The 18,034-nt window shown below is 43.5% G+C and overlaps 2 protein-coding genes across 3 annotated transcripts in view; both read left to right on the plus strand.

Moving 5' to 3' along the window:
* The window catches only part of GALNTL6 (polypeptide N-acetylgalactosaminyltransferase like 6), a 487,138-nt gene that overhangs the window by 445,599 nt on the left and 23,505 nt on the right, over positions 1–18,034 (plus strand). The window lies entirely within an intron of this gene.
* Positions 13,393–18,034, plus strand: part of GALNT7 (polypeptide N-acetylgalactosaminyltransferase 7) — a 66,836-nt gene continuing 62,194 nt past the window's right edge. For both annotated transcript variants that reach the window (XM_048943574.1, XM_048943573.1), the window contains exon 1: positions 13,393–13,599. In XM_048943574.1, the coding sequence (XP_048799531.1) occupies positions 13,480–13,599 (120 nt within the window). In that variant the 5' untranslated portion in view covers positions 13,393–13,479. The remainder of the gene's footprint in view (positions 13,600–18,034) is intronic.

The raw sequence follows: 18,034 nt of genomic DNA on the forward strand, positions 1-18,034 counted from the left end.
CCACATCCTCAGTTCTGCAGACTTCTCTATCCCCAGTGCGTGTGGAGGAAATAAATGATTCTGAATACAGTACGTTAAAAAATAAATTGAAAAAAAAATTATTTTACATGAGTAGAGGACAGAGTTAGTGTTAAAGCTGTCTTACTAAAATAGTTCTAACAGCGCAGTTAAAAATGAAGCCATTTAAATACCATAATGCGGAAATATTCAACTATCATAACATTTTTTATGCTTTGTCTTCCTATCTGACTTCTGGCTTTTCATGTCTATGCAGAATGCATGTTATCCTTGTAACCTTAACAGAGTCTTCAATAAGTCTGCAGCTAACAATTAAATATCTTTTCTTTAGAGTACAGTTAAATCAGTGGTTATAGCTAACTCAGTTATGGAGAAGCTGATAGGCTCAGTCAGTCTGGGGAAATGTGAAAGCACAAGAAGTTCCCACCCACAAGCCTTAGTGCTCCTATACTCAAACAATGGCTTAGGCATGTGTGTAACTTGGTAATAAACAGGGTCATCATGAAGTCACTATCCCATAGCTCCTGGCAAAAGGGGGAAGCAATTGAGGCCACAAATGAAAACCTGTGTACATACCAAATATCTTTTTTTTTTTTTAATGCACTTACTAAATATCTTTCATTTTCTTTCTTCACTTCTTTTCACTAAAGAGGCTTGCTTAACATTCTTTTTCTCCAATTAAGCATCATTATATTTCATATGGCTCATTATTAACAGAATCTGCTAGTTAACCCAAGCCTGCCAACAAGGCAAAAGTTTTGAGTTCAAAATGTTGTATATAGAGGAAGCAGTGGAATAATGTTTTTGTTTTTGTTTTGTGGATGGAAATGCTTTAGCACGTGCCTCACACAGCACTCATGCTTCTGCACAGTACTGGAGGTGGTATAGTTGTGGCTGGGTAGGCAGATGAAGGAGGAAAAATGCAAAGATAAATGTCTGCATCCTGATTCCTATCTGAGAGTGCTGTCTTTGTGCTTAAGATAAATGGCCAGGCTGCAGTGCCCAGCCAGAGCACACAATGCAGCAGGTGTGGGCAGAGGAACACTGGTGTTATTTGAGCCAGTAGCTCAGGACCAGCTGGCACAGCACCCAACCAACCCAACTTATGTGACACAATCAGCCAGCCACGTGGCATGCTTGCATACCTGTGCTAGAGCGCAAGGGGAAATGTGAACAAAGTTATCTGTGTGCAGTCTTGGCAAACCAAACTCAAGTTACAGGGTCGAAAATACTGCAGGCAATAATTAGACCTTCAGTAGATTTACTTGTCAGGAGATTATGAAAGCCTTGGTATGAAATAATGGTACAAAGCCTAACAAGCTATGAAATGTCAGGAACATTGGCTCAACTGTGCTAGCCTGCAAAATCCAGGTAGTTTAGGCACATTACTCACTTAAATAATGTGATATGTGAGTGTGCCACTTTGGATCAGTCAGAAGTGTACGTTAGGTATCTACAAGTTACTGCCACGTATAACTGGAATCATTGGTCATGCAGGAAAAGAAAACAAGCCTCCAGTTAAAGGAATGTGAAGTGCAAATATGTTACGCACACAAGTGCTAAGTGCATGCAGGAAGAAAATAGGAAAAAAAATGGATGAGTGTACCAGCTACAGCTAAGCATGACGCACCCTTAGGTTAAAAAGTTGTCTGTTAAGGGTGTACATTCACAAGCTCCTCAAGTATAGCAAGTATCTTAGAGGAGAAAGGAGAAACCATACAGTAAAGGAGGCGTACTCTGAGCTGTGTTCACACGTGAATATAACAATGAAGTTGATTTATTTTTAAAAAATATTTTTACTCTGTAGAGTAAATCTTCAAAGTAGCGCATGGGAGTCATGCACACAAATCTCTTTATTCTGAAAGCTGCTTAGAAACTTCAGCCCTCAGAGTCAACATACCACAACGCATTCGGAAGTAAAATTTCAAAGAGCTACAAATGCTTCCAACAATTAGCTAATTTAAGGGGAAAAAATGAAGAAAAAATGGGATTGAAAAGGATTTAAAAGGGAAGAATTACAGAGGGGTTATATGTTAAGAAGGAGGTATTTGAAAGGGATTGAGAGGGGTACAGTCGGAAGTGGATGTAGTTAAGGCATTTGCAAGATTAGTTGAAGAAAAGTCTGGTAAAACTGGAAGTAGAGAGCAAATCCTGGGACAAATGAATATCGTTTCTTTGATGTATTTGAAAGCTGCAGGATTTATACATATTCAGCATCTGGCCTGTGGACCTTAAGCTTCATCACTACTTTTATCCAAGCATTTTACTTTTTTTCTTATTAAAATACAGCCATAAAAACTAGTACGTTGCATAGAGATAGATTACCCAGTCAGTGGTACTGAACAGCTGCAGGTATTTCAGCCTAAGGGGCCTCAGAGAATTAAGTGTCATAATAGTAATGGAAGTTGCAACTTGATGAGAAAGCTGGCTTATTGAAAACAAAAATTTTCACGGTGTTATTACTGCTATAGAGATGGGTTGGGAGTTTGAAGCTCACTTTCAAATGTATCCTTAAAGAAAGAAGATGATATAAATATTAAAGCTTTGGAGGTGATGAGGAAGGCTCTAGCATCCAAAATACACTGCCATTAGTGCAGACACAGATTTTGGACCTCCTGCAGGATGTTTTTATCTATAGAAAGTGCATTGGAAGTCCTAGCTGAGTAGGGTGTGTGTTTGTGCGCGCACTTGAGATCTTGGTTACCTCTAGGATTAGGACACGTGTAGCACTGTATAGGTGCCTTAGGAACAGACTTGACCGGTTTATTCTGCTCATGCTAAGCAAACACAGGGTAAAGATACGTAACAGAGAGCACATGCGGCAGCAGAGGAAGATAAATAAAGAGCTGAAATGGGTCAGCATGACAGCATTCAAACTTTGTACCCTCTGGATGTGCTGCAAAGCCCCTAGGATTATTTTTTTTTTCTATTGCAGTTTACATGCTAAAATTTCTAAACAAGGGGGACAAGAAATCGATGTCGTAACATTAAGCAGACTGACTTCTAAGATTACTCTTATTTTCATTGCTTCAGTGAGCCAGTGCTATGTTCAGAGCACTGTCAGTGTTGAGGTTGAGTAGACAAGCACTGAGAGCTTCATGGCCATAAAAATAAACACTGTCAGCAGGATTATTAAAATCATGTATTGAATTTGAAACCTGACATTGCATGAGAGTGAAAGAAACCAGATGCATCTGCTAAGCATTTCTGGACAGATCTATTTAAACAGTGTCCTTCCTGAGCATTGAACTTTATTTAAAAACTAAGGTAGGATGGTGCTGCAGAGCTGGAATAACCACCAAGGCACACAAGGACTTTGTTTTGTCAGAACAAAAACATAATACTTTCTACCTTGGTATTAAAACTCATCAGAGCAATCTGGATTTTTCTCTGAAGACTTGGTCTATGTCATGAACACTGATGCTATTGCTATTCCTCTTTATGTATTGCTATATGGGAAAATACTTGTCCTCATAATGGAGATTGTTTTGGGTAGTTGAAAGTAGTGAATCATTTAACTGTACCCAGATCACTGAGTGGGGAACTGAAAATCCAGGAGCCTGATGAAGAGCCTGTATTACAAAAAACAATCACTTTTTATGAAGAGAGAAAGAAGAAAGCTAACAAAACGGTATCAGGAAAGGAAGGCTTTGGTAGAAGCTCTGAATGATCAGAGAGGACTTCCTTATCAGCTGCAGCAATTTCTCAGAGGCTTACAGTGAACTATTTTAATTTTTCAACAGCAATTCAAGTTGTGCAGCCACTCATATCAGCACAGAAGTTCTTTTTAAGATAATTGCTTGCATTTTGCATGTGCTATAAGTGCTTACTCTTTCAGAGAGTGCAAGTTATTGATTGCTCCTGCCTAACAGTTTATCTCTATCCGGACTGCAAAACAACAACTGCATGTTTAATTAGCTGCTGTAGATATTGCATTGAAAATTTTGCCTAACAGACTCATGGATGTAGGAAATTTTTAAGTTACCTCTGATTAATATTCTCCTTGAATAATGAAGTAATGCTGTTCTGCAGTGTAGAGGGTAACAAAGCTGAGTTTAGAGTCCATATAATCTGCTCAGATAACTCCTCTCTCCAGTGCCCATCTACCCCAGGCCATAAGGCTGATAGGATGTCATGCAGCCCAGCACATGGCAGCTGCAGGGCTGAGTTACAGCCAGAAGCAGACAGGAGCCCTTCTTCCCATACTACTGTTCAGTACTGCAGTAGGGGACTTTGGTGAAAGAATGCTTTGTGAGTTGTGACCAGTTACACAGGCTTACAATATTATTGTTCCTACGAGCCTGTGTGCATTCTTACCTGTTTTCACTACTTTATGACCTGTCTGTGAGGTCATCCTAAAGCATTAAATGCATGGCAGTGGGATTTGTCCCTTCCACAGTTTTTGCTGTGGAATCTGATGCATCTATGTGCACCTTGCTGAACTAGGTGCATCTTACATGTAAGAAAATCTGCCGTCGTGGGTTTAATACAAGCTACGACACGAGATGACTTCCAAAATTCTGTATGTAGATGTAAGGCGTGTTAATGCAGGAATCAGCTGGCCCACCAGCACACATTTGAAGGGCAAGCAGATCATAGTGCAAGCAAAACTTCTGATGGATGCTGATTTTACTACTTCCTTCTTAGTGTTTTTTTGTTTTTTTCCCTAAAGGGCATATTTGCCCTTTCCCTTAAAGGCATATTTTTCAACATGGATTTATTTTTTATGTGCCAATATTGATCATCTATGAATCCCTATGAATAGCATTTCCAGTTTTAGGAATCAACCCACGTTAGAGAGGAAAACAAGGATGTGAAAATCTGCATCTTATTTGCATGTATATTATTACATAACTCCGAAGGTATCAGAAGAAGCATTTAAGTGATGATTTTGATAAGACTGCTGTATTAAACACATGCTATTTATTTATTTTATATTTAAGTAAAGCATATTGTAAGGAAGTAATTGGAAAAATTGTGGTCCAAAAGCATATGTTGTCCATTACAAAAATGCCTGCTTTTCATGTCCAGTATTTTAAGAGTATACTAATAGACACACAATAACAGGCATTTCTTGTCCTGCAAGTAATAATTTGTCCTTTTAGTGCTATATCACCAGGTGTGAAAAATCATCTGGCTTTGTACGTATGAAATGAATGCATATTTATGGTGCACTGATTTGAAGTCTAAGTAACCCTGTCCTCGGGCTGCAGCCTTGGTGCTGCTTCTGACACTCAGCACCCTGCATACCAATTTAGCATTGCTAATTAGTGCTCTATTTTTAGTGCTGTGATGCATTTGTGGTTCTATGTATCACTAGTTTTTCCTTCATTTGGTAAGTGTGCTGAATTATGTACTTGGCACCGCTGTTTCATGTGAGGAGTTCATCTTGATTCAAGCACTTCTACAAACCTGGGAGTGCATTTTCAAACTTTGTGATCCTAGTAATGACCACAGATGACCACAGAGTAGAGTTTAAAGTGCAGAAACACAACTCTGTCCCTTTTTCCTCATTTGCAACAGGCTTTTCAGTGACAATCTTACTGCACCGATCTGTATTTTCCAGTCTTAATTTTACTGAACACCATATATATACACATTTGGCTTAGAAACAAAGGATAAAAGGAATTCTTTTGACTAACAGCATCTAATTTAGAGACGTGAAGACCACAGTTAGTAAACTTTATCCAAAAACAATTAGGGGTGAAATCTTGGGGTGAAGTCTTGGCTCAACTCAAGTCAGTGGCAATATTCCACTAATTTTAAATGAATTTGCCCCTACTAAGTACTATCTAGGCTCTATCCTAAGGGGTCTATAATTTGTTGCATAAACATTACATAAATAAAGAAAAAAAAACCCTTCCACTTGCCTTCAGAAAAGGGAAATTCCTCACCTAAGGTAAAAATCTTTGCTGCCAGGTTTCTGTGGGTGAAGCTGGCAGAGGTAATCCAGCAGCCATGGAGTATTCTGAGATTAATTAGACGTGGCCTAGATACATACTGGAAAGAATCAGCTCTGACCTAAATGTTGCAAGGAACAGTGCTTCTGTCTCCTCCTTTGTGTTAATCAACTCTGACACCAAAGGCTTAGCAGGGCAAGTTTGAAGAGAGATTTTGCATAGAAGAAAGAGAGGCAAATTGTTAAATTAATTTTTATTCATTCTATAATTCTACTCATTCAAATCTAAAATATATTGAAGATATGTTTTATCTTCCCCTGTCTTGTAGGTTAATAAGAAGACAACCAGTTTTTTTCAAGCAATTAGCCAAGAATTTACAAAAGCTCTGTAGAGAATCACCATGCTGCGCATGTTTCTTATAGCTTCTGCTTTGTCCCAGAGCACCATTCCAGGAGGGGGGGGGGGGGAAGAAAAAAAATCAATTAATTATACCGTTGCCATGTTCAGTTTTAATTATCTTCCTACATGTCAAAGTTGTTGATAGAAAGCAAGAAATGGAATCAGCTTCATTTTGACCTAAGACTTACAGGAGCATCTTTCCTTACTCAAAAGGTCAATTGATGGGAATAGGAACAAATCACAGACCCTTCAGTTCAATTAGAAATGATGTCAATTGGAATGAGTCTTTCACTACTTAATCTGTAAATTGCAACTAGCCTCTAAACCCCCTTTTCCTAAAGGATGTTCCTGAGTTGTTCAAACTACTCAGAACAAAGATTGAGTTAAGGCAGTGTTAGAATAAAAGCGCAAGCTGGAGATCTGCTTCCAGCTCATCGTATGCACCTAGGAATTTCAGAACATATTTGGCTTCATCAGCCTACCCAGCCAATTAGTTGTTAAGTGACTGTGATCATGTATTAGAAAAGGGAGTTGAATGGCAGTGAACTGCAAGAGCTGGAAACCCACAGTATCTGAAGATAGATGAAGTCCTGTCACTGCCACTGTAACTTGTCACAGGTGACTAAAAGACAGTGGAGATCAGCTTGCCGGGGTGATGACTTTATTAAAGTTTTTCACTTTTATTTCAAATTCTTTTAGACAAGTCTAGGAATTTTGCCTCTTAAGACATGGAGGGGTTACCCTTCAGATTGGGAAAAGGATGAAAGACATTCAAAAATAAACAAGTAGATAAGCAAAGAAGTATATGTGTGCATATGCGCCTATATTCATGCCTGAGCTAAAACTGTACAAGTTGGAAATAGTTTAATTCATATCAAGTAAGTAAGGATAAGTATATAGCTAAATTACTTTGGACCTGAGTAAAGGGAGAAGCTTCAAAAAACAAAAAACAAACAAAAAAAAACCCAATACATCTGCATGTTGTACTAAAAATCCGATGAAACCCTACTCTTTTTATGATTATATTTAGTGAAAGTCTTGAATATGTGCAGTGTCATGATCCAATAGATGCTAGCTACTGCCTGCAATTTCACAAGCCATTCACCATAAAACATGCCTTTTATAACAGAATAATTTCACTGAATTACTTAATCAATACCACTTGGTGTCAGACTATATGTAAGAGAAATAATCTCTTGTTTAAGAATTTCTCTCCAAATAGCAACTCAATGAGAACAGGGGCTCCTTAGCATCTCTGTGCTCATTCAAATCCACTTGGAATACTAGACGCACGGTTGGGAAATCTGCAAGAAATTAAGGAAGTTTGGATTTGCCTAGCAACGCTTCAATTTGGTAGCATAATTGCTATCAAGACTTCCAATAATAAATCTGTGATGGAAGCTGTGTAAGGCACACTTGGTATGATGGATGGTGATAGCTGTACTTTTGTTGTCAGCTGCGGGCACCATGCATTATTCCAAATGCCTTCCCCATTCCCAAGGCATCCAAGGAACCCAGATGGAAAAATAAGTCTGACTTCTCAGTGATCTTACTGTGTTCCCACTATTTCAGTCTGTGGCTAAGGATCAACAAAAGATGTTCGGCAACTTGCAACTGTTGCACATCAAGGTGCAACAACAACTGCCTTTCACGGCCCTTAGACTGTCCAGGGAGCTCCCAGAGCTTCATCTTCATAATTGACATGTTTGACTTCCCAGGTCTTCAGCAAGTAAGTTTAACTTTGAACATAAATGTATTCAATATATACTGTTATCAAGCTGATTGAAGACCTTTAGCGAACACAGCATGTATAATTCTAAATTAATAATGCCTGTTCATTTATATTAGATTATCAACTTTATCAGTAAATAGTCCAGAGAAGTAGGGAAGCCTACTCTATTTGCAATTGCTTGTAAAATATTTTCTTGTACCTTGAATGTACTTTAGATCATGATAAAACTGCCCATTTCATTGAATTAACTTCGCTAATTTGCTATATTTAAAAAAAAATTTAGGAAAAGTAAATTGGCATCTGAAATGTGGGTGTTTACACCATTCACTGTTTCAGCATAACAGAAACTGCAGCAACATATCTCAATTTTCCTTGCCCTAGATTCAGGAAATGATGCAAGTTAATTTCTGTTCTAAGTGCTCAGGAATATGTCAGCCTGACGAGGGGTATTTTCTGGATCTGAAATAATGACACATCTGGCTCAAAATACAGGTGAGAGTTCCTACAATAAAGCTACTTAAAATATATTTTTTGCTTAAGATGGCTGAGCCTTGCTTAGAATCATTCCAGTTCTCCTCCAGCTTAAATAAGTCACCCACATACCAGACCATTCCATCTCCTATTTTAATGAGATCCAAATCTGTCCAGGATTGTCAACAGGCATTACAGCGTAGATTTTTTGAGGACTTGCAAATCCAAGAGAGGTTAAATTTCTGTAGACTAAAGCAACATTAATCATACAACATTGGCCATAAACATTGATTGGTACTCCATACCAGAAAGTGCAGCTAAAAAAGCACATGGATTTTTTTTCTTTTACAATCCAGCCCATGGAACATGGGTGGAATAGAGACCAATACAAAATAATGAGCTCACCTACTGTTGTTGTGTAATAAAATATAGGATCAGCTGGAGGTGATATTGCAGGAGGAAAACTTAGTAGGTATGACAGGAACTTCACAATGCGTTCTTTATGAAAGTGACAGAAAAAGCAAAGGAGGCAAACTGTGCTGTGCCACAAGCATTAAAATCACAAGATACTGAAGAATAATTTTTGGTAAGACATGCATTGCTAAACCTCTGGCTTAAGGAAAAGAAAAAAATATATAAAAGGGAATTGTAGGAAGAATTGTATTAAGGACTAGTTGTCATGAACAGTCAACAACGAAGATGACGCAAATCTCAGTCTAATCTGCAAGAACATGTATTAACTGTTACTGAGAGCCACTTATTTGATTAAAGTGCATTTAAAACAAAGAAATTAAACAATTTTAAAGCCTACAATTCACTTCCTTATTATCAACTCAAATACCCGTACACTGTAAATATTTAGGGTATAGCTTTATCTCCTCAGCAGTGTATGTCAATCTCTGTCCGTCTGAATTACCTCTGGTGGTGAACACTGCGTTAACCCCAAGTCCCTGCACTGAAGGCAGTATCAGCAGAATGAGCCAGCTGTGACAGAAGTCAGTGTAGATCTGGCACTGACAGACCTCTGCAAATGCCCTACACAACTCTTCCACAGGTGCCAGTGGCCAGTTTGTGTAAGACCCCAAACAGCTGTATGTAGGACTTTCTCATCTTTCTTTGGAGATGATCGTTTAAAAGCAGATAACCCTAAAAACATTGATGATAAAGCAAGAAATGTTTGGGAAAAGAGGCTGAATGAAGTAAAAAGTTTTCACTAGAGCAGTAGGAGGAGTTAGAGGGAACATGTTCAAGGGCCTTGTTTATCAGTGCGTGCAGTCATATAAAAATGCTCATCATTGCCGTTGTCTTCTACCAAAGCAGGACATGGTGACAGATGGAAAGAGACAGCTGGCTAGGGTGCAGGGCCTGTCACCAAGTTTTCCCAGACCCTTCCTGGGCACTAGGTTTTTTGAGCCCCAGCACATTTCCATCTGCTCTTTCCCCTCCAGTGAGGCTACTAAAGCTCCCTTCCACGTTTTTTCATTAATGAATTGCAGAGAAGTTTGGGATGCTGCGATGAAATGCACGTGAAGGTATTAATCATAATACTGACAAATGTATTATAATATACAATTCAAGACATAGATATTTAAAAGCCATGTTAAAATGAAACTAGCCCTGTTGTGTTCTGGGCATTCAGCTGAGGAAAGTGAGTCCCTGTCAGGCAGCTGGTCTGTTTCAACACTTCATTACTTAGGCAAAGCATGCCCAAGTTTGCCATTGTGGAGTATATCCTATAGTGAGATATCACACTAAATGAAACATCAGCAATTAATCAATTAATTCTAGAAACTTCTAAGGGAAGTGAGAATATTCAAAGTCTACAGTCATTGTTAGTTTCAAAGAACCTGCTTGCAGACTCACTGAAAACACTGACTGCTCATGGCACTCAGCAGAAGGAAATTGGACTCAGAGCTGCTGACGTGACAAGGGAGAACCGTTGGAAAGCTTTTTGCAGATGACCAGAATTTGGGGGGGGAAAGGGGGGGGTTGTTCTGTGCAGTGAAGTCTTTGCAACAGCTTGTCGTGTTATGGAATTTTGCACTAAATGATTTACACTGTGGTAGGTATTAAGGTTTTTAGGAATTTCCTGTCAAAGTCTGCATTAATGCACGTGCAGAAGGCTTCATCGTGGCCAAAATGAAGGCCAACATCCAACACTGAGCTTCCCCAGGGCTGGCAACTGTGCAGTTTTGACATTTGGCAGTGACCCCACTGCAGACATCATCCCCCAAATCCCCAGCAATGAGGCCACTGAGTGGCTTAGGGGGATTGGTAATTGGATACCTCACCCCAGGTCACCGCAGCCTGGCTTCAGGAGCACTGAGGGCTTTCCATGGCTCAGATACCACTGGGTGGTTATTTGGAAGCATAAGCAGAAACTCGTGTACTATTTCAATGCAACAAGCAGCAGGCGAGTCCACATATAGGCACAAACATTATGACAGTTGCCAGCCTGCTAGAAACGTTTGAGTGACAGAGTATTTGCCTGACAGAAGTTGATTAACTCCCTAATAACAGATGGGATTATTTCATGTTCAGTTTTAGCTGGATGCTCGGAGCACCAGGGCTTGTACGGTCTTTCACAACTGTGAGAGACAATGTTTTGTGCTCAGCCCTCTCTCCCTCCAGGTCATAAATGACTTTTTGAAGTGTTTCTGAATGTTACTGGAGGTAATTTGAGGACAACATTAATTTAGGTTTTCTATCTTAGCCATATAAATTCAGCAAGAGCAAAAATATATTCTGCAGATATTTTTAGGCACTTTCCTACATAGGAGAAACTAAGAGCTCAGCATTTGAAACCTCAGCTAGTCCCTGATGAAGATAAATACCTTCAGTGGGCTGGAAGAGCAATCAACTGGAAAACATTACTGCCAAGGTCAGTATTAACCTGAAGCCTCTAGAGTCAGATCCACAGCCTTGTCAAAAGGTCGGATATTAGGAAGAATTTCTTCTCAGAGTGGTGAGGCGCTGGAATGGGCTACACAGGGAGTGGTGGAGTCACTGTCCCTGTGAGTGTTTAAGGAAACAGTAGATGTAGTACTTAGGGACACAATGCAGTGGGCATGGTGGGGATGGACTGACGGCTGGACTAGATGATCATCGTAGTGATTCTATGAAAAAGGTGGCTGATGAGGCGGACATAGGGTACAGTAGAATCCTGGCAAATCCACAACCAAACTCTTGGTCACTCTCAAGTGTGAAGCTCTGTGATGGTGATGGATGTGGCGCTCATACATGAGTTTCAGCAGCATGGAAGCCTCCACTTAGAAAAAGAAAAAAACAACAAAATTCTGGTGGGCAGCCTTATAAATGTGCAATCATGTCTATGGAGTGGCACACAGGTCACAGCTTAACAAGGAGCAGCTGAGTGGTATCACACAGCCACAGCTCTGCACAGCACCAGGAGGGATTTATGTTCTCCCTCTTCTTGCATGCACTTAGAGCATCAGCACAGAAAACAGAAAGAGATCCCAGAACCAGAGAATAAAACAAGGCAGGTGACAGCCTCTTGCTGCAGTGAAGTCTCCTGGAAGTGGTGAGAGCTGGGGGAATGCTTCCAGTCCTCTTGCTTATGGAGCTTCACCATGTGCGGCCCCAGCCTGCCTCTCCCTGCCAGGCTTTGTCAGTCAAGAGGCAACACCTCACACCTGGAAGGGCACCCCATGGGGTCAGGGGAGAGACTCTGAGGACCACCCTTTTAGACCAGAGGGTGTCACAGGGCAGGAGCCGCTGCCTGCCCTGTGAATGCTGTGCTCCTGTACCTTGCCCCATGTCCTACAGCAGAGAAGGATCACACAGTGCCACAGTGCTGGTACAGGCTGCACCAGTAAACAAAGGCTCCTGCTTCAGGTGTGTCAGCTACAAAGGTCAGCAGGTTTGGTCTGTTTCCCTCTGATGTGATCCTGTTCATAGTGCAAGATCCTGTTGTATTCCTGCAGTGCTTATTGCTGAAAAGTAATGTTCAGGATTGTTGGAGCTCACAGTGCTGAAAAAATGTCAGAGTGTGCTGAGAGTACTGAGCACAGAGGGAAGGCAAAAGTTTTACACAAGAAGGACACAGGTTTTACATGGGAAGTGTTGTCCTTGCGTCATGGCACTTTGTGCAAGACTCAGATAATCAGGTTTGGGGGTGTGTGTGTGTGTGAGACAGCCCTTCGGGGAAGAAATAGGATGCGTGACTCTCAGCGCAGAAAATTACTAACAGAATACATGCAAAGCTGAGAGCTGATAAAATCTCTGTAATCTCCTGCTTAATCTGCTGCCCTCAAGAAAAATCTGTTGACTTTACACACAAGCTGGCCTGAGCACAGAGCAGCGCAGCGCTGCCCTGGCTGTGTCTGATAATTAACGGGCTGGCATTATCCTAGCCGCATGGAATCACTGCAGCCATTCACTCACACTCGAATTTTCCCCACCCGGTGACCTAAGTAGCACACAAGAGGAGGAAAAACAGATAAATAAAGAGAAAAGAAAGAAAAACAGAGGAAGCCCCGGCCTCCCTCCCACCGCTCCCCCACGGTGCGGCGCGGCGCGGCGCCGGGCTACAGCAGGTGCGCAGAGACCACCGCGGGGAGCGCGGCGTCCCCTCCCCAGTGCGGGGCGGCCACGTGGAAGCGCGGCTCTCGCCGCCGCCACTTCCTGCTCGCCTCGCCCCGGCCGTGAGACCGGCGGGGAGGCGGCGGCGGCGGCTAACGGGAGGAGGGAAAAGGAGGCGGGGAAGGGGGGAGGTTTTAAGAGAAAAAGAGAAAGGAGGAGGAAAAAAAAAAAAAAAAAAAAAAAAAAAGAAAGTTTGTACGCGCAGGCAGGAGGAGAGGCGCAGAGCAGCGGACGAGGAGCGGGAGCGGCGGCGGCGCCGAGCCGTGCGGGGCGGGGGGCGGAAGCCCGGCGGTGCGCGGGGCCGGGCGCTGCGTGCACGGCAGCGGCGGCGGCGGGAGGCAGAGGGCGGACGGGAGGATGCGGCTGAAGCTCGGCTTCCTGCTGCGCGCCGTGCTGCTGGCGGGCAGCTTCTTGGGGCTGCTGCTTCTCTGGTCCTCGCTGTCGCCCCGCGCCGAGGAGCCGGCTCCCCCGGGACGGGTGAGTGCGCGGCAGCGACGCCGGGCGGGAGGGGGCGGCGGGCGGGACGCGGCGGGTGCGGGGCTGCCGGTGGGCGGCCGCCCGGGCCGCGGCCTGCAGGCCCGAGAGGGGAACGCCGAGACGTGGGGTCGGCCTCCGCCCGGAACCGCCGGGAGAGTGCCTGAGGTCGGGCCGGGGTCCCCGCGACCCGGCTGGGCCCCGCTGCGGAGTGGGGGCCGCGGGCGGGCAGCGTCCAGGACCGCGGCCCTGCCCGGTTCGGCGGCGCGCCGGGCAGCGGGCGGGTGTCGCTGGGGAGCGCTCATCGCTCGCACAGTCGCTATGCGCCGTGCGTCCCGCCAGGAGCTGGAGCGTGCCCTAGGGATGCCCCCCCGTAGTCCTTCTGCCGCTGCCCCCACAGTTGCCGAGAGTGAGCCGGATTGCGTGAGGGGAGGTCGGAGCGGGTCGGAGGCTCTAGGAAAAGGGCGTGGGAAGCTATGGGATGGGCGGCGGTGACGAGATGCGGGCACGGCGGGGCTGGAGGGGAACGTAGAACTCCGGAGATGCTTCAGGGGGTCAGGAGAGGAGATCTGCGGGGCTGTGGCTGTGCCAGCTTCGCCGGGTGACTGCCAGCGGCCCCTGACAGCAGGGTCGAGGCAGGAGATGGTGTGTTCTCCTACGGGAAAAGCAGGTGTGGGACAGCCGGTTCCTCTTGGAGGAGATGAGCCTGGAGGAGACTGGACAAGATTACTGCAGTCCTGGAAAAGTCGTTACAGTCTACAGTGATTATTTTAAAAGTGATCCCTTATGATATGTTGGCTAATGATCTTGGTTCTCTGTAGCGGGCTGCTCTGGGTAATTGTCAGAGGGCAGCAAGCTGACATAATTTTTGCTGTTGAACAATGGAAATGATTTTGGACTTCAGCAGATGCTCTGTCTTCTGAAGCTGTTACATTTTGCTGTATCGTGGCAGTTACTGCCGAGATAATGGGCCATCACGGTTTTTTTCTTAAGATATACAGTTTATTAAGTGGTGAAGTTCCTGTAATCTGTTCTTGTCAGGCACAACATGGGCTTCTCTGGGTAGGGAGAATTCTTCAGGAATTTTATTTGCAAACCTCCTGAGAAAACATCAAGAAATAAACATTTCGCGTCAAACCAGTTGAATTACTCATCCTGTGTAGGAAAGAGCAGACCTGCTGGCGAGCATCCTCTGGGGGAACATGAGTGGTGTGGCACTGCCAAGCAGAGCAGTGCTTGTGCTGGGATTGCTGCCTTGATGCATGCAGGTGCTGTAAGGATCCCATGCCCCTTGTCACAGGGTGATCACCGGGTAGTGGTGAGCTGAACCCCCATCTAGGTCTGTTGATGTGCTGGGCCTAATCTGGGAAATGTTTCTGGCTTGTCCACATGGCAGTGAAAGAGTCGGAAAGCAGCTCTCTGTCCTGGTCACCTCCCTCCTTGCTGGAGGAGGAGGCATCTGTGATAACCACCTCAGGAAGTAATTTGGTCTTTGCTGGGAACAAATATAATTTTCCCAAGTAAACACTGTCAAAGATAATATCTAAACAGAACACACGGTTCGTTAGCAAGACCAACTATTTACTTTCATAGTGATGTACTCAAAAGCGAGGAACACGTTTTATCATCATTCTCAAGGAGATGGCAGCATTATTTGTACACTCATGCCTTGGTCTGCACTCTTCCTCAGCAGCCTCTCAAGTGATGGGTGCCGGAGAAGCCTCAGTGCCTGGCGTGCTTCAAGGCCAATAGATCCATGGCTGCTGGGCAGGAACACAGTGCATGTGTGTGTTGGCATGGGGGCTGCTGTGCTGTACCTGGAAAACACTGCATGTCTTGGTACAATTTCAGCCCTGTGCTGCTAAGGGTGTACTAGGGGCTGGTTCTGTGAGATGTAGGGCCTTGCAAGTGTGTGTGTTTGCTCTGCTGTTAGCTGCCAGAAAGTTTGTTAAACCGGAGATGACAGAGTAATTCTTCTTCCCTTACATCACCCTCCTTTGCTTGTGAAAGTCTGCCCAGCAGTAATTCAGCTTCTCACAGATGACCTTGGGCAGCACCGTCCCCACTCTGCGCTGTGAGCCCAGGCACGGCTGAGAGCACAATTTTAATAACAGCCAGGCATTAAAGAAACAAAGATGAACAAAGAGCTGCCTTGCTCTTTTTATCTTCATAGCCATGAATCTTTTCCTGCTTACGGCAGCAAACACGGATGGGATAGACTGTAATACTGAAGATTTTGTAGCAGTTTGTAACTATGTATCTTTTTCTATATAAAAAAAGTACATTCCCTCTTCAAATATTGCTTTTTTTTTTTTCCCTACTGATCTTGAAAGATTTGAATGATCTTTCTGAGAAGCTAGATAACTTGAGGTACAGAGCTTCCAAAGGAAAAGTGAAAGTGGAGAAGTGGCTATTTAGGAGGGAAATGAAAACATAGTTAATTTTATCCTTCCTTTCTGATAGGAGATTACTGCAGATGGATATATTCAGTGCTATTGAGAGTGTGTTCAGAAATTGGGGAAACAACACTTTTGCAGAGCTCTGTTTCTGCAAAATGTCATTCTGGGACAAAATGTAAGATTTAGGGGTAGGCTGAGTAAATAACAGATTTAGTAGCAGTAAGAACGCCTGCTCTCTGGCAGCAGGGATCGCAAAGGTACCAACACATTAGTTGGGTGTGCACACACTCCTTTCTTAGGTAATCACGTACTTGTTGTGGAGTCTCCGGGATGTTTTCTGTTTATGCTTTTCAGAATCAAGGACGATGGTTGTGGAGCTAGTAGGAGACAAGTGAGGATACTCACTGTAAGAAGATTGCTGCAGGGAGCCCAGCTATGGTGCTTGCTGGTCTTGAGTGAGATATGTTGCTGATTATCAGCCTCAGAGGTACAGCTTTGCAAACTGGTATTGCCAAGGAGAGAATAGGAGCAGGAATGCAGTAGGCAGAGCCAGTGGGCTGGAAAGGTAAAGAAAGATTCAAGGCTGAGAAGTTGAAAGTGGCATATTTGAGAGGAGCCTGGTGTAAATTTAGTGTCGTGAACTCTCTACGTCTGACCAATTACAGAGTTGAAATGACCACATCAGTATCGAGATGCTTTCAGTTAATTATTTAATTAGGATTTTATTTATTTGTTTAAGATTTGCTTAGCCTCCTCAAGGCAGTGCTTGAAATACAACTTAGCGTGCTCATGGATTATGTGGCAGCAGTGTAATTAGTGATCTCCTGCTTCTTCTGATCTTTGCTGGACCGCTGCAAGAAGGTCATAGAAGTTGCCCTGTTTGTTTTCCATAGGAAGAAGAGATAATAGGAAAGTGGTCCAGCACGTTTTATCATCCATAGCTCAGGAAGCTCATACAAAATGTGATGTAAGTATGCAGCTGACTTTGCACAGGTCAGAAATGCAGTGGTGAGATAGTAAAAACCGTGAAATAAATTCTGTATTCTGAACTCTTCTCAAGTGCAGGGGGGAAAACTTCCTGAAACTTCAGCGTGTGCTGCATAGCCTGGTATTTAGGAACTGACTACTTCATGTTTGGAACCCTGCGGCGTTCCCCAGTGGCTGGTAGCTCATAGCTGCCTCATCCAGGCCACTGGTGGGCCTGCAGGTGAGACTGCGGCTGTTACCAGCCACTAGGGCTATGTGCTACATTTCTCGTGGCCACCTGAAAGTGCAGGATTTATGATGTGGAGGAGTTAGAAAAATAAGAAAAGAAAAGCAAATGGAATTTTTCGGTGTTTTCTCATGACGCCTCTTCTACCCTCACTTTAAAGGCCGCTAATATCCTGTGTGCCTTAGCTGGATTGTCACTGAGGACTTAATGGCAAGTTGCAGACTAAACTTGAAGTGTTATTGTGGTTTAAATTAGATTCTTTGCAGTGGAAGTCCCAGTGGAAATTCGTTGCTCTTCCTTAAGGGATAACAGCAAATGCACTTAGAAGAGAAACTGAGAATTGGGGAATTTGATGACATTACTGGAGGGAATGGAGGAGCAGAGCTTGGAATCAGGTAATAAATCTAATGCAATGGGAGGAGTTGTATTCAGTTGTGATGGGATTTGAGCACGAGATTAGAAATCCAAATGGTAAGTCCATGGTGCACCATGGCGAGCAAATGGTCTCCCCACAATTGCTTGCTGTGGTTAGATGCGCTTCAGCCAGTGTCTTATTTACTGATTTGCCTTTCTGTAGTTGAGTGAGACCTGAGACGGAGAGCACCAGTTTGGCTTTTGCCAATCTTGGTATGGAAATTTTGCACAGGGGGGCAGTGAGTGTGCTGTAGCCTAAGCGCTGCTGTTCTAGCAAGTAAGCTTCACTCCCTCCCTTCCCGTTTATCACAGCAGTCTTTAGTATTGCTAGTGACAGTAATAGGCAAAATGTTTTGAGATATTAAATGTTAATTTTTTTTAATGTGTGCTTTCATCTAAATTGGCTTTGAAA

The sequence above is a fragment of the Lagopus muta genome, chromosome 4, assembly GCF_023343835.1.
Source record: "Lagopus muta isolate bLagMut1 chromosome 4, bLagMut1 primary, whole genome shotgun sequence".
NCBI classification, from domain to species: Eukaryota; Metazoa; Chordata; class Aves; order Galliformes; family Phasianidae; genus Lagopus; species Lagopus muta.